General features: G+C 51.3%; 1 protein-coding gene across 50 annotated transcripts in view; it reads right to left on the bottom strand.

The window, feature by feature from the left end:
* Positions 1–15,696, bottom strand: part of LRRFIP1 (LRR binding FLII interacting protein 1) — a 142,898-nt gene that overhangs the window by 69,267 nt on the left and 57,935 nt on the right. Inside the window, exon 1 of one of the 50 annotated variants that reach the window (XM_014553343.2) lies at positions 13,573–13,970. The exons of 43 other annotated variants lie outside the window; for them this stretch is intronic. In XM_014553343.2, the coding sequence (XP_014408829.1) occupies positions 13,573–13,638 (66 nt within the window). In that variant the 5' untranslated portion in view covers positions 13,639–13,970. Of the gene's footprint in view, positions 1–12,158; positions 12,358–13,572; positions 13,971–15,696 lie in introns of those variants that run through there. 6 more of the 50 variants (XM_032480619.1, XM_014553354.2, XM_014553357.2 and 3 more) reach the window with 6 other exon arrangements.

Genomic DNA, 15,696 nt, shown 5'->3' with positions numbered 1-15,696 from the left:
GGGGGCTGTGTCGGAGGAGAACGTAACCCATCCCGGGTGTCCTGAAGGCTTCCCGGAGGACAGAAGCCCTAAGCCAACCCCTGAAGAGCCCAGAGGAGGAAGCCAGAATGAGGGGCAGATGACGAGGGGGCGCAGTCCCGAGGGCCTGGGATCCGGAACCTCATACTGAAGGAACGTGGAACCGCTGAAGGGTGTTAGGGAGGAACACAGCGGGGTCTGTTTTAGAAACACGGCTCTGGCTGAAACGTGGGGAGCCAGGGCGGGGCGAGGGGAGACCCAGGAAGTGAGAGCTGCTTCTGAGTGAGGGAGCCTGGTAAGACAAGCGGGTGCAGAGGCAGGACACGTGCAAAGGGGGAGGCGCGAGGACGCTGCAGGGAGCATCAGGTGTCCGGAGAAGGAGGCTCCTGTGGTCCCAGGAGCCAGAGAACCTGGAGGAGAGCCCACCCACGTGGATTTGCTGACACCTCCGGCCTCAAAGGCCCCAGGTTTGGAGTTGGGGCATTTCTCCACCACGACCCCCTCCCCACCAAGCTCTCAACCCCGAGGGAGATGACAATGGCAAAGGGAAAGGAGGGACAAAAGTAGGCAGACTTATGGAATTTAAGATGCAGAAGAGCAACTGGCTAGGTTTGGGATCCAGGACCGCACATGCTCCCCATGGCCATCAGCCGTCCCCCTCCAGCTCCGACTGGAGGTCAAAGTTGGGGGGTCCTCCACTGGGCAATGAGCCCCAGGCCTGCTCCTGTGACCTCAGGGCAGCACTCCCTCCCCCCTGACCCCCCACAACTTGGTGTGGGGCCATGGTCTCCAGCTCTCTCCCCTCCCTACAGGAACCAAATGGAAAGGTGGCTGCAGGCCTGCAGCTCCACCCTTAGTCCACTGTCCTCTGCGGGAAGGGGGACCCTGGAAAAGGTGGGGCTCTGGACCCCAATCCTCGCTTCTCTGCCCAATACCACTCTGTTGAGTCACAAACTAAACCCTCCCATGGGGACGCCAAGTGCGCTGGCTGGGGCGGGAAGGTGGCTGTGCGGACAGCTGGGGGTGCTGGTGGGGGGGGGGGTTGAGGGGGCTTGCTCCTCTGGCAGCAGCACCTGGGGCCTGTTACAGATGCAGGAGCTCAGGCCCCACCCCAGGCCCACCAAGTCAGAGCCCCTCGGGCGCCCCCGGGGGGTGCTGGTGCTCCCTCCGGCCGAAGACCTCTGCTTTCTGTTATCCCATCTCCGCTTCGGTATGTTTGACATGTTCCATAATAAATAGCAAACATTTCTGAAGGAAGGAAGGAAGGAAGGGCAGGGGGAGGGGAAGGAGACAGAGGTTGAGAGGAAGAGAGGGAAGGAAGGAAGGAAGGAAGGAGACGAAGGCACCCTGAAACCAAAACCACACTCACTGCTGCGAGAAGGTCCCCCTGGTTTTGTTGCTAAAAACCCTCGTCGCCCCCACCCCCACCATCCAGGCCCTCCTCAGCATTCTGGCCGCCATTCTGGCCGCTGCCTCCAGGACTAGGGAGGTGGGGAGGGAGGGGAGGGGGGGGCTGACCCAGCCAGGCCTCCTCTGATGAGGTCCAGGCTCCCTGACACACAGTCCCATCCCCCACACGGGGGACACAACCTCACCCTTCCTCCCGGATCCGATCTCGGAATCCCATAAACAGAGCTTTACAGACACTGGGCTTTAAAGTGAGGCGTCCTCTGACGGTGGGGATGGCTGGGAAGAGAAGATTGCTTTTGTCACCAAAGTTGCCTGGTAAAAGCCCTAAAAAGCTGAGCCCTTGACGCCGAAATTCCACTTTTACGTTTCATTTTACCAGAGACACATAAGACAGCACTCTGATGCCGAGGTGACACGTGCGGTCTGAGAGATGCTAAAAACACACGAGGAAGCCCCAGTCTGAGACCCGGGCCTCCTAAACAAGTGGTTAAACACGGCCGAGTGACCCAGCCGGGGTCTGGGACCCCCGCCCTACAGCGCCCCGCAGGGTCCAGGCACAGAGGCCGTCGGCCAGGGGACCCAGCCACCGGGGCACACAGGCTGGCTGGGGAGACAGACAACCAGAACGACACTTCTCTCTCTGAAATGCCTCTCCGGGCAGCACAGACTCGGGCCCGGCTGGAGAAGGGCCGGAGGGCCGCGTGAAGAAGAAAAAGGCGGCAGTTTTTCTTCAGTGATGGGCCTCAGCGCTAAGCCAGAAACTCGGCCAGCTCTAGGTCCAGACCAGACACAGAGCAGACGTGGATTCTACCTGACAGGGACACAAAAGTCAGCGGGAGAAACAGTCAGCTGCACGTCTGTTCTTCCAGTGACCCGGACAGGCCTCCCGCTCGGAGGACCAGAAATTCCAAGTGGTAACGAAACAGTCACCCAAAGACAAAGGATGCTCCTTTCCTCGGGGTCAGGGAACTCAGGGACAGCCCAGCCTGGCCCGGGGACAGTGCAGAACGGGAAAGAAGTTATTTACCAGGACGGGGGTTGGGGGAGAGCCCTGGGCAGAGGCCTGCCCTGTCCCCACACAGCTTCCTTCCTCCCTGGACCTGCCTGCAGTGGAGGTTTCCTAAACAGTGGGAGATGCCACCCAAGCGGGGTGCAGCTGCACGCCCCCCCCAGGACCCTGAACCCCAATCCCAGCGAGGCTGGAGTCTTGGGCGTCTAATGGCATTTGTATCCTTTAGTCGCTTCTACCTGTTTGACCTCCCATCGCCATCTTCAAAAACAGAAACATGCTAAACATCGGTGCAGCAGAAGTCCTGACGGCTTGGAGGGGACAGAGATGCTGCAGGAGGTAGCCTCAGGAGTTTTCTAGCTTCCCACCTCCAGCAAAAACAAAAGAAAAAAAAAAGGGTTTTCTAAAAAAGCCCCACACGACTTCTGGAGTCCCGACTCTGTACCTCTCCTGAGCTTCGAAGCCTTCCTGGGATTCAAGCGTTGTGTGGAATTCCACATCCCAAGACCTCTCATCCGGCAGTCACAGAGCAAGTTCTGACTCTGCTCTGAAACCCTGGGGGGCTCCGGAACTCTACACGGAAGCTGAGAGGGGGTCAGGCGCTCCATGTCCAGGGCGACTCTGGAGAAACGGCCTGGGATGCTCTCATCACTCTCTCCGCCTCAGCTGAGAAAGCCCTGGGGTCTGGAAAGGCACCGATAGGAGAGAGGGGGGCTGTACTCTCTGCGTTGTTCCACTTTCAGCAGACGTGCGGCCAAAGCGAGCGCAGCGATTTTTTATGTTACGAAAAATACTCTGAAAATTACTCCTTTAATTACGCCGCAGATTTTTTTCTCTTATGACAATTATGATATTTTACGTTTTCTTACAGTAATTCAATCCTTCCCTTTTCCTTATATTTTCCTAAAGTAGCCTAAAATTATTTTCAGGTATAAGATTGCTTTGAAAATAAAGTTCACTTGTGTGCATGTAATAGGAGCTCCATGCAGCTGAAGTCCACAGTGTGACCAGGAACCAGTTTTGTTTAGAAGCAAGAGGGGCCTCTGTCCACGTGTGACTGTTCCCGGAACGAGGAAGGAACACAGCTCCTGAAGGGCAAGCTGAAGGCTCAGGTTCACTGGAGAACACACACAGAGCCGTGCTAAAGTGACTTACAACCCGCCGCGCGCTTCCAGGCTGGTGCAGACGGTACAGAGTAACGGCGGGGCTGTGGCACGGAATCCTTCTCCTGAGTGGCCATCATTTCCTTTTTTTATTGAAGTAGAGTTGATTTACAATACTGTGTCAGTTTCAGGTGAACAGCAAAGTAATTTGGTTATTTTTTTCAGATTATATTCTATTATAGTTTATCATAAGCTATTGAATGTAATTCCCTGTGCTATACCGCAGGTCCTTGTTGTTTATCCATTTTATGTACAATAGTTTGTGTCTATTAATCCCAAACTTCTCATTTGTCCTTCCCTCCCCTCTTTCCCCTTTGGTAACCATAGTCTGTCTGGGTCTGTTCCTGTTTTGTATGTAGATTCATTTGTATTACTTTCAGATGCCACATATAAGTGGTATTACACAGTATTTGTCTTTCTCTGACTTACTTCACTAAGGATGTCGTTCTCTAGGTCCATCCAGTTGCTACAAGTACCAGTATTTCATTCTCTTTTTTGTCTGAGTAATATATACATACACACCACAACTCCTTTGTCCGGTCATCTCCTGACATTTAGGCTGCTTCCATGCCTTGGCTATTGTACACAGTGCTGTTGTGAACATCGGGGTGCATGTATCTTTCTGAATTAGAGTTTTTGTCTTTTCTGGATATATATCCAGGACTGGGATTGCTGGATCGCATGGTAACTCTATTTTTAGTTTTTAAAGGAACCTCCATATTGTTTTCCATAGTGGCTGCACCAACTTACATTCCCACCAACAGTGTCTGAGGGTTCCCTTCTCTCCACACCCTCTCCAGCACTTAATATTTGCAGACTTTTAAACGATGGCCCTTCTGACCGGTGTGAGGTGACACCTCGCTGTGTTTTTGATTTGCATTTCTCTAATTAGCAACGCTGAACATCTTTTCGTATGCCTGTTGGCCATCAGCATGTCTTCTTTGGAAAAAATGTCTATTTAGGTCTTCTGCCCATTTTTTGATTGGGTTGTTTGGGTTTTTGTTGTTGTTATTAAGTTGTATGAACTGTTTGTATACTTTGGAAATTAAGCCTTTGTCAGTAGCACCATTTTGCAAATATTTTCTCCCATTCCGTAGGTTGTCTTTTCGTTTTGTTTATGGTTTCCTTTACTGTGCAAAAGTTTTTACTTTTAATTAGGTTCTATTTGTTTATTTTTGCTTTGGTTTCTCTTGCCTTGGGAGATTGATCTAAGAAAATACTGCTATGATTTACGTCAGGGACTGTTTTACCTGTGTTCTCTTCTAGGAGTTTTAAGGTGTCATGTCTTACATTTAGGTCTTAAAACGACTTTGAGTTTATTTTTGTGTGTGGTGTGAGAGTGTTCTAACTTCACTGATTTACATGTGGCCGTCCAGTTTTCCCAACACCACTTGCTGAAGAGCCTGTCTTTTCTCCATTGTGTATTCTTGTCTGCTTTGTTGTAGATTAATTAACCATAGGTGCATGGGTTTATTTCTGGACTCTCTATTCTGTTCCATTGATCTATGCATCTGTTTTTGTGCCAATACCATTGCTGTTTTCATTATTGTAGCTCTGTAGTATTATCTGAAGTCTAAGAGGGTAATGTCTCCAGTTTTGTTCTTTTTCCTTAGGAGTACTTTGGCAGCTCTGGGCCTTCCGTGGCTCCACATACATTTTAGAATTATTTGTTCTATTTCTGTGAGTGTTTTGTCATGGGTATTTTGATAGGGGTTGCATTACATCTGTAGCTTGCTTTGGGTCGTATGGCCATTTAAACAATATTAATTCTTCTAATCCAAGAGCATGGGATAGTCTTCCATTTCTGTGAATCATCTGCAGTTTTTTTAATCAGTATTTTATAGTTTTCGGCATAGAGGTCTTTCACTTCCTTGGTTAAGTTTATTCCTAGGTGTTTTATTCTTTTTGACACAATTTTAAACAGGATTTTTTTTTCACTTTCTCTTCCTGGTAGTTCATAATTAGTGTAAAGAAATGCAAAAGATTTCTGTACAATAATCTTACATCCTGCTACCCTGCTGAATTCATTTATTAGTTCTGATAGTTTCTGTGTGCAGACTTCAGGGCTGGCTCTCTATATAGAATATTCTCTCATCTACAAATAGTGACAGTTTTACCTCTTCCCTTCCCATGTGAACACCTGGGATTTCTTTTTCTTGTCTGATTGTCATGAGCAGGACATCCAAAACTAAGCTGAACAGAAGTGGTGAGAGTGGGCATCCTCGTCTTGTTCCTGAACCTCGTGGGAAGCTTTCAGTTTTCCACTACTGAGTGTGACGCTGGCTGCGGGTTTGTCATAAATGGCTTTTATTATGTTGAGATATGTTCCCTCTATAACCACTTCGGTGAGAGTTTTTATCATGAATGGATGTTGGATTCTGTCAGATGCTTTTCCTGCGTCTATTGAGATGATCATGTTTCTGTCCTTTATCTGCAGGTGTGGTGGATCACATGGATTGATCTGCTTATGCTGAACCATCCTTACGACCCTGGGGTGAGTCCAACTTGATCACGTGTGTGTTCCTTTTTATGTATTGCTGGATTTGGTTTGCTAATATTCTGCTGAAGATTTCTGCATCTATATTCATCAAAGATATTGGCCTGTAATTTTCTTTTTTTGTAGTGTCTTTGGTTTTGGTATCAGGGTGGTGGTGGCTTCACAGAATGAATTTGGAAGTATTCCCTCCTCTTCAATTTTCTGGAATAGTTTGAGAAGGAGATGTCTAAGTTCTTCCCTGTATGTCTGTTAGAATTCCCGAGCGAAGCTGTCTGGTCCCGGGCTTCTGTTTCCAGGCAGTTGTTACTCAGTACAAATTCCATTTCACTTCTACCGATCAGTCTGTTCAAATTGTCTGTTTCTTCTTGACTCAGTTTTGGCAGGCTGTATGTTTCTAGAAACGTGTCCATTTCTTCCAGGTTGTCCACTTTGTTGGCATACAACTGTTCACAGTATTTTTTTTTTTTTTGTATTCCTAGGGTATCAATTACTATTTCTCCTCTTTCATTTCTTATTTTGTTCATTTGGATCCTCCCTCTTTTCTTCTTGGTGAACTGGGCTAGAGGTTTGTTGATTTTGTTTACCTTGGTTTTATTGATCTTTTCTATTTTGTAATCTCTGATTTATTTCCTCTATAATCTTTATCATTTTGCTGAGTTGACTTTGCTACAGGAAGTGGAAACAGCCACCAACTTTTATTTTCTATGTAAACCCCCAACCCCTCACATGCAGGAGATTCTAAAAATAGCTTGCTATTCAAAGCAACCAAGTAGACCGGGCAAGGCGGGACCGGAGAGAAGCCTACCAGCCGGCAGCTCAGAAACGGTGGCCATCCTGTCCTCGGTACCAAGTGCGTCCACCCCCCCCCCCCCCGGTCCACGCGCTGCCGTGTGGCTTTACTCCCATCTTGAAATCTCATCTTTCCAAACCCTCACTCAGGCAATCGCAGTAAGTTCCCCCATGAGAGGACTGCTCTTACAGCCGTGACTGCAGTCGTGATGGCTATGGAGGGGAAGGCACTCTGGGGTGACAGCTGCCAATGGAGGGGAGAGTGCCAACTCCCGAGAGGGCATTTTGGAAATGCTGGGGGAGGGGTTGGGAAGTCATAGTGACTGGAGCAGGGGACTAATGGCATTTAGGGGGCAGGGCACGGCATGACAACCATCCTGCACTCGGACGATGAGGAACTTTCCCACTGGCTGCTCAGGCAGATAGAAAAACCACACTATAACTTTCAGATCTACAAACTGATTCCAACTCACATACAAATCCAAATACGTTCTGAGTAGTTTTAACACACACCGAATATGCCAGGAACGCCATCAGCGTGGAAATCAAGGGAAGGGTACACATGGCTTTGCTCAGAACCTTCCCAGGACTTAGTCACAACACTCATATTCTGTTACTGCAACTTACTTTCATTTTACTTCTTTTTACTGTTGCAGTTAAAACATTATATTGACTTGAAATTATGTGGGAAGGTAGATTTTACCACCTAGGAATGGCATTTCAGGTTAGTAATAAGGATGTTAAAAACTAGCTATAAAAAAGGGGCCGGCTCTGACGGGGCTGTGAGCCACAGCTTTAAAACTTGGGGGTGGGATGGCCGCACAGCCATGGTTTTTTTTTGGAGGGGGAATTAGTTTGGTTATTCATTTATTTACTTTCTAGTGGTGGTACCGAGGACTGAACCCACGACCTCGTGCCTGCTAAGCACACGCTCTACCATTGAGCTACGCCCTCCCCACCCCCACGGCCATGTATATTGAAACAGCCCAGCCACAGGTTCAGGACACAGGTCAGCGCTTAAGCCACAAAATAAACCAGACACAGTTTATCAATTTTACCTGACGATTTGAAGGCCGTAAGGTTAAGGACTAAAGTTTAACTGGTCATTTAAAACACTATGTTTCCATTAAAATCAACTGAGACGAGTTACAGAGCAGACCACAGAGTTACCACGGAATTTTATGACACAGCAGCAGCCTCTGCAGGGCGCTGAGCCTCCCAGACGGACACTGTCCAGAAAGGGGTCTCAGGACCAAGCCACCAGCGCGGACTATGTGAACTCGGGCAAATTACACCACTTCTGAACATCAGCCCTCGTTACAGGGGGTGAGGGAACCCGTGATGCAATCTCTGGGCGCTTCCCGTGTCTCTGAAATGCTCAGTCTCTACAGGGCGGTGAATTATTTATTCCACCAAGACTGTCCACGGAGTTCTCCTTCCTCATTCTGCTACTGGAACTGTCCTGACTTTGCTGCTCAGAGTAACACACCAAAATAACAAACATTAATCAGGAACAAAATTATTCACATTACTTTATCGAGAACAGACAAAAAGCATTCACCAATTCAAACTTCACAACACAATCTTCGGCTTAGCAAACACCCACACTCAAGCTGGTGAAAAAAAGTGTACAGTGTCTTCCATGCAAATAACAACCGCTTCTTGTTAATACATTTAGAATTGTTTTCTGAGATGAGTGTTCGCACTTCCTTTGATAGCCTCACTATGCTGCATGACAAGCAAGGGCACGAGAGTCACAAATGACCCTGTGTGTGACTGCCAGGTGACAGGAGAGAGCAGCATGGCCTCACCTGTGCAGTGCTCCAGATGACACGTTCCCTCCAGCCAACGCATCCGGGCTCCACGCCCTTCACTTCACCTGCTCTGCGTCCCTGCAAACCCCACACCTTTAAGGTGACACAAAACACTGACACTGCTCCGTCTCAAAATCAGGCTGGACGTTGCAGCAGCATCAGGCTTTGCCATGTGAGCAGCACACAAGTACTGACAGCCTTTCCCTCTGTTCAGGTGATAGTCCTGCAACTGGCGAGGAAAGAGCCAGAAGCCGTCACTTCCATCCTCAACGAGCTTGTCTGCTTGGCCGGGGAGGGCTGAGGCTGGTACCCAGCAGCTCCCGGTGTGGGATGACACAGGTCACAGCTAAAAGTTGGCACAGTGGGAAAACCAGAAAAATAATTTCTGCAGCTCTGTCATTTCTACCTTTCTTTATTTAGCCAAATACATTCCATTGAGTGTTCTTTTGTCTAAAAAACTACCAGAAATAGAAATGAAACATGAGATAAAGCAGAGACTTCTCAGTACGCACTCAGGAGCAAAAACCTGTGTCCTAAGAGGCTGCCTTTGTAAAAAGAAATCCATCAGATCAGATACTGGGGTTGGGACACCCGGGGCTGCAGAGAGGCTGACAACAGCGAGGATGCGTGCTCATGGCCGGCCCGAGCCTGCTGAGCACTGTATACAGTGGAGACAGTTATTAGCGCCAGTTCTGAACCAGCAGGCCTGGGTCTGAACAGCCCTGCTGCCTGCTGGCTGCGTGGACTTGGGAAAGTCCCCAGAACTTTCGGAGCCCCTTTCCTCTCTATCTGTAAGTGGAAATGATCAAACCACCTCATGAGGTCTTGCGAGGGCAGACTTCTACAGAAACACACAACAGGGCTGACACAGCCGGGGTCTGGGAAACGCTGCCTACGTTTGCTACCTACACAATGTCTTCAATCACAGCCACGGACCCAGCAGAGAGAGTTCAGCTCAGAGGAAGTTTAAAAGCAGCACAAGAAGACAAGCATGCCGAGGCCCCAGCAGGGCCAGGCGCCCTGGGGAGATGTCAGGGCAGGCAGGTGGAGACTCCCAACCTACCCCCAAAGCCCACCCTGTTTCTCTTCCCCCAGGAAGATTACACACCCACTGGCCACAGATAATAATAGACATGAGGCTCAGAAGTGAGGTCGCTCTGATAAGCTCTAAACACAAACATACAAACAAAACATCTTAGTTTAAATTTAAGGCAAATCTTCCTCAGAGTAATTTAAAGTACTTCAGATTCCACACAAGACTACTACAAGGCTTTCAAGCTGTCTAGTTGCAGTGCTAAGTAGAAAAGCACGTGACGCTCTGGCCCCTCCCCCAATGAATAAATGAGTCTCAGAAGGGGGATCTGAGCAGTGGTCTGCAACCAAACACGGCAGCTCTGAGTCACTACAGCTCAGATGTGGCCAAACAGTGCTTTGTTTAACCTACAAGGAAGAAATCAAGTTACTTCAACTAGATAGTCTGAATAATCAGAGTTCTGATAAATCCATTCCATGAAAGCCAGCTGCTTTAAAACACACACACACACACACACACACACACACACACACACACACACGAGTGAAATTTGGGTGGCCCAGAGTAAAAGCAGTTAAGGTAATAAAAATTCCTCTTTTCCCCGCCCTGTGCCTAACACATAAGTGAGAGGTAACAGGCTTACTGTGATAACAGGTTAGTAACTCGAATCTTCTGGCCCATGGGGCTCCAAGATTAAAACTTTTAAACATGATCAGATATTTTGGAAACGCGCTGGCATATGAGTAACTAGTCACAAACAATTCCTGTGCTGAGTCACACGGCCTGATCCTTCAGGGATAAGAATTTCCTCTTGAACATTGCCTTTTGAGGAGCAAACACATCATACCAACATGTAGCCTCATAATTCTGGAGAAACTAGATAAAGACCCCACTCTAATCAGGTAATACTCCAATCAGCTTCGCCTGAAAACACTTTAGCGGTTATAAATAACTTGGCTTCCTGTGCTCAGGGTAAGAGGCAGTTTAGACTGCAGGGTTGAAAAAAAGTTGCCAAGGAGGCTTCCGCTCTGCTGATACTAGCTCAGGCTGAACAGAAACTAACTCTTCAAGAAAAAGGAAAACTTAGCCTCCATCTTTGCCCTAGTGGGACATGCTTACTACTGTAAGAATAGACCTACCTTACTGTGTTTATGTTTTACCTGCTTGGAGAAATGATCCACCTAAAACAAACCATGACTCAATGCTCAGAATCTCAGACTGGGCCCCAGCAGGGCCGGCCACCTCGGCATGCGTTTACCTCCCCCGTTCGTCCCTGCTCCCGCTCAGCTGGACATGGGGACCTTGGCACAGGCACCTACAGTAAAATGAGACTTGGGGGGGTCCTCGGTCTATGCTGACAGCCTCTCTCAGAACGGGCTGGCAGTTTGTAAGGGCTCAGTGCTCCTCAGTATGTGGAAAGCGACCCGAAGAGAGGTGACACAACCCACCCCAAACGTGGGGAAGTTACAAACGTTACAGTAACGAACAGTTTCTACACTGTCTTCGGGTGAGGAGCCTGGACTTCCTGCTCAGATCCTGCTTTTTTCTTTGCTTGGTGAGGTGGACCTTGCAAATCCATCTCCTGCCAACCCCAGCTCTCGTCTCACACCCCTGTGGCCCCAGCCCTCCTCCTCCACCGGAGACCCCGGTTCCCAGGACACAGGGTCACATAACATAGCACAAAGCGGCACAAACCAGCCTGAAATGCCCAGTACTCTCCAGCTGGAGCACTGCATGGCCCTGGGTGGCTGTGGGTGTCCCCCTCTAACACACCCCACTCAACCCCCCACCCCCACTCCACGGGTCATTTCCTTTTCAACCATGAATCTCGTAAAATAGGGACTGTATTTTACTTCTGTTCCCCATGTCCTGCTCTAAAAAGGTTTTTGCAGCTATTTACTGAAAACCAACGGAACAAAAAGCTTCTACAAGTTCACAACTTACTACCAAAAACCTCTGGGAACAAATGTGTTTCAGAATTCAAAATTTTTGGATTCTAGAAGGGTAACAGGATGCATATACCATATATTCTGTAACCCAGAGTAATAATAGCCCTTAATCTTACGTGCAATTAACAGGGCTGCAGAGAAATGTACAAATATTCACACTAAGAGGAATAAAGACTGAAAACAGCCTCCCATCAGCCAGGGTGGAATTCACTGCCAAATGAATTCTGCCATAAACTTACAAAAAAGACAAACAACTTTTGGTTTTCAGAGCCCACTGGATCCTAGAACTGGGGCAGGAGACGGAAGGCACCTTCTCCATCGGAAGCTGTTCCAGACTTCCCCGTCATCTACGCTGGGCGGCATCTCCCTAAAGCACGCATCTCAACCAGATCTGACCCCGGGTTAAGTTAAGGGTTATCGGGACCCTGCAGCCAGAGCCTCGGCGTCTCAGTGTAACAGGTGTCAGTTCTACTCACCCTGATGGCCTGTCCCTCCCTTCCTCACATCCTTGTTCTCCGTGTTCAGTCTTCTCTTCTTCAAGGATTCCTTGCCCAGCAGCTCATTCCTCTGAGCTTGAAGCTTACCCGGGATTAACATCACCCTGTTCTTGCCATCTATGGTTTGCCTAGGCAGCTCCTCGGGAACGCAAACACCAGCATCTCTCAGCAGCGCTCCCATCCTTCCTTCTTCCAAGGGCCCTTCCCTGACAGTGATCCAAGGCTCTCTCTGTAGGTCCCCAGGCCCCAGGAAACCAATGAGGCTAAGGGGTAAGAACCAGCCCCAAAGGTCTGGTCCAGGGCTGGAACTTTAAGTGCGGTCAGAGGGGAAGCACGAACATGGACATTAAAAAATTCACCTGGCAGTCCTCAGCAAGGAATGTAATTTTCAAGTGTGTATTCATCAGAATCTGTTTCTATACCTCTCCCTGGCATTTAGCAGGAAGCTCCCCAGGGTCAAGGCAGTTTCAGTCATCTCGAACCTTCCAGAAACACTCAGCAGACAATTAGTTCCTACCTGGGGAAGGAGCGATTATTTGGGGTTCTCACTTTTTATCAAAGTTCCACAGAGGCCCAATAAAGTGGAAATCTGGGGTCCCTCTCTGTACTACTAACTGAATAACGTGTTTCTTTTCCAAAGTGCGCCCTTTCACCTTTAAACACACCCATTCATAATCAACCAGAAACCTTCCCCACCTCACCCCCTGCCTGATTTTAATGACAAACTACCCCCGACCCATGGTCTCAATACTGCTAGACCTCACAGACGGAGGATCCCGTCCAGAAGGGAGATCCCATGAGATCAGCCAAAGTGGATTTCGGGACTGAGGTCGTTGAGGGAGCTGGAGAAATCCGGTCCAGCCTATTGGTTCTAAGGTCCAGAGCAGATAAATGCTCCAAACCACCCAGCCACTGGCGCCAGCCTCAGGGTAAGGGCACCGCCCCTGGGCGCCCATCTCTAGATGCTGTATTTTGTAAAACATCAAACCAGCAGCTCTGAGTGAAACCCTAGCCCACGCGCAGATCCGCGGCCGAGTCACCCAGCTGGGGAGAGCCTGTCAAAAGGCCGCCACGGGCAGGCAGAGGAGACCAGGCTAAGCTCCGTTCCGTCCTGGTGAGGGGCGTTGTCCAGTAAAATGTGCTTTCCGGGGCACAAGGGGGGACAGAGCAAATGGAGCCGCGAACTGAACACAGGGCAGGAGCCCCCACCGCACATTCCCGCTTGCGGACGTTCGTTTAAGGGGGTCCCCGGTCAGGCGGAGCCCACCCCACACCTCACCAGGCAGCGACGACTGCAGCGGAAGGTGCCGACTGCCCTTGGCCCTAGAACATCAGCACGGACCAAACGTTCGCAATCAGAACCAAAAGTTTCGAAAATATGTTTTCCTCTTACCAGTCTCTGAGCCTCTGGGCTCAGACAGTCTATTTCCTTGTTCTGCGTGGCCGCCGGGTTGGTCATCCTGCCCGGCTACAAGTCCACCTTCTCACAGAGCCGGGAAGACACTCAGGGAACGCCGGGCTCCTGGGGTTCGCCGGCGGGCAGGCTCTCAGCGCAGCCGCATGCCGAGAACGGCGGGATCACCGTCCCGGAGATAAATCCGCGCGTCGGGACGGGAACCTCGCCCTTCCCGAGACGGAGGCGCGCCACCGCGGTTCCCGGGCTTGGGCGCGGCCGTAGGGGCGGGCGCAGGTGGCCGGAGCCGGCCCTGCGGGGGGTGGGGACGCCCGGGAGAAGGGGGATTGAGGCCGCCCTCTCAGCGCGCCCCGCCCCGAGGGTCCCGTCCTGTCCCCGACTAGCTCCACCCACGCAGGCCCCACCCCGCCCCGCCCCGCGCTCCACCCTCCCACCCCGCCTGCGCTCCACCCCGCGGGGCCCGCCTCCGCCCCCTGCCGGTTTTCCACGCACTTGGATCCGGCACGGTTCCCAGCCCGCGCTCCACCGCCCACCCCGCCCGCTCTGTCCCTAGGGAGCGACCCTCCCCGCGCCCCAGCTACGCGGTTATCAATCACCACCCAGCCCCCTCCTGCCCCACCCGAAAGGCGGTTGGGGAAAAAAAAAAAAAAAAAAAAAGACACCAGCTGGCCCCGCCCCGGCCGCCCACCCACCGGCAGAGGGAGGGAAGAGTTGAGAGGCCTCGGAAGAGCGGGGGGTGGGGTGGGGTGGAGAGGTGGGAGAGGGCCCACGCGTGGCAGGGGTCCTCTTGCAGAGGGGCCTGGGAGGGGGAGGGTTCTGCGCAGGGGGTGTTCTCTGGTGGGGGAGCCAACGCCGGCGGGTCGGACTGCTAGCTAGACCCCGCGCCCTCGTGCCGTCGGTGCTGGGCTCCCGCCCCGCGGTGTCCTCCGAACTCAGGCCAGACTGAACTTCTAGGGACGGGACAACCTCTGCCTGAGCACCGCAGCATCTGCTGGTCGGGGTAACCCGTTTACGCGTGACACCGAGAAAGGGCGGGCTTCCTGGACGACGAAGGTGCGCGGCCCTCGGGAGTGGGAACAAGCATCCCAGGGTCGGGTGCGCGCCCCGCCCGCCTCGCCCGCCTCCCGTCAGCAAGCCGGTCGCAAAAGAACGCGGATGCCAGTCGGAGCAGATCCGGTATCTCTTAGTCCGTAGGGCTGCACCGTCCCGGGTCCGGTGAAAGGACTTGCGAGGCAGGGGCCCGGCGCCGCGCGGAGAGGGCGCGGAGAGGGCGCGGAGAAGGCTGTCCCTGCGCCGGGACAGAGCCTCGCTGCCCAGCACGCACCTCCTCCAGCCGCAGAACACGCCTCGCTCTTTCTTTAAAAGCCCTACGTGCAAAGCAACCAAACATTTCCTGACTTCGCCAGGCTGAGGCAGAAGTGATAGAAGGAAGCGAGGCAGATTTTCATCAGAATGCCATCCTGTGGCGCCTGGAACCTTCCCGCGCCCCCTCCTGCGACCCGGCGTCCAGGCGGCCCTGGCCAACTCCTGCCCAAGCCCACGCCTGGGGGGCACGTTTTCAGAGGCCTTTCTCAGAAAGACCACCTCCCCGCCTCAGAACGAGAGCTTGCAACGGAATTGCTTGGCCTGCTTCTCTGCAGAGGCGGCTCCAGAGTCTTGAGACCACAAATTCACATTTAAGTGTTACAATCCCCCAATTTCCCACTCTCTGCCACCCGAACCTAATTCTCGGTAACATGTCAGCGCACGACCTGCGTGCACACACCTAACCGCTCTGGCTTCAGGAAAAGGGGCTCTGGAATGAAAGGGCTGTGTGAGGGGGTGGGCGGGGAGGTTGGGGTGGAAGACTGGGCGGGCAGAGGAGATTCTGAAGGACAGGAGGTCCCGACCTGGGAGGAAAAGAGGCCGAGTCAAGACCCAGAGTGGCTGCTGTGGGAGAAACTTAGCAGATTTCAGCTTTGATGAAGGCGAACACAGCGCCAAGCTGTGACGGAGAGCAGTGTTAGGTTCACAAGAATAACTTTCAGGGAGATTGAAATGCACACTTTTAATACCTTGTTTTCTTGCTGTAACACTTTAAAAATGTTAGTGTGTTACAGTTCT

The sequence above is a fragment of the Camelus ferus genome, chromosome 5, assembly GCF_009834535.1.
Source record: "Camelus ferus isolate YT-003-E chromosome 5, BCGSAC_Cfer_1.0, whole genome shotgun sequence".
Lineage (NCBI taxonomy): Eukaryota > Metazoa > Chordata > Mammalia > Artiodactyla > Camelidae > Camelus > Camelus ferus.
Note: the sequence above shows the minus strand (reverse complement) of the source record. Positions and strands in the feature narration are given on the sequence as shown.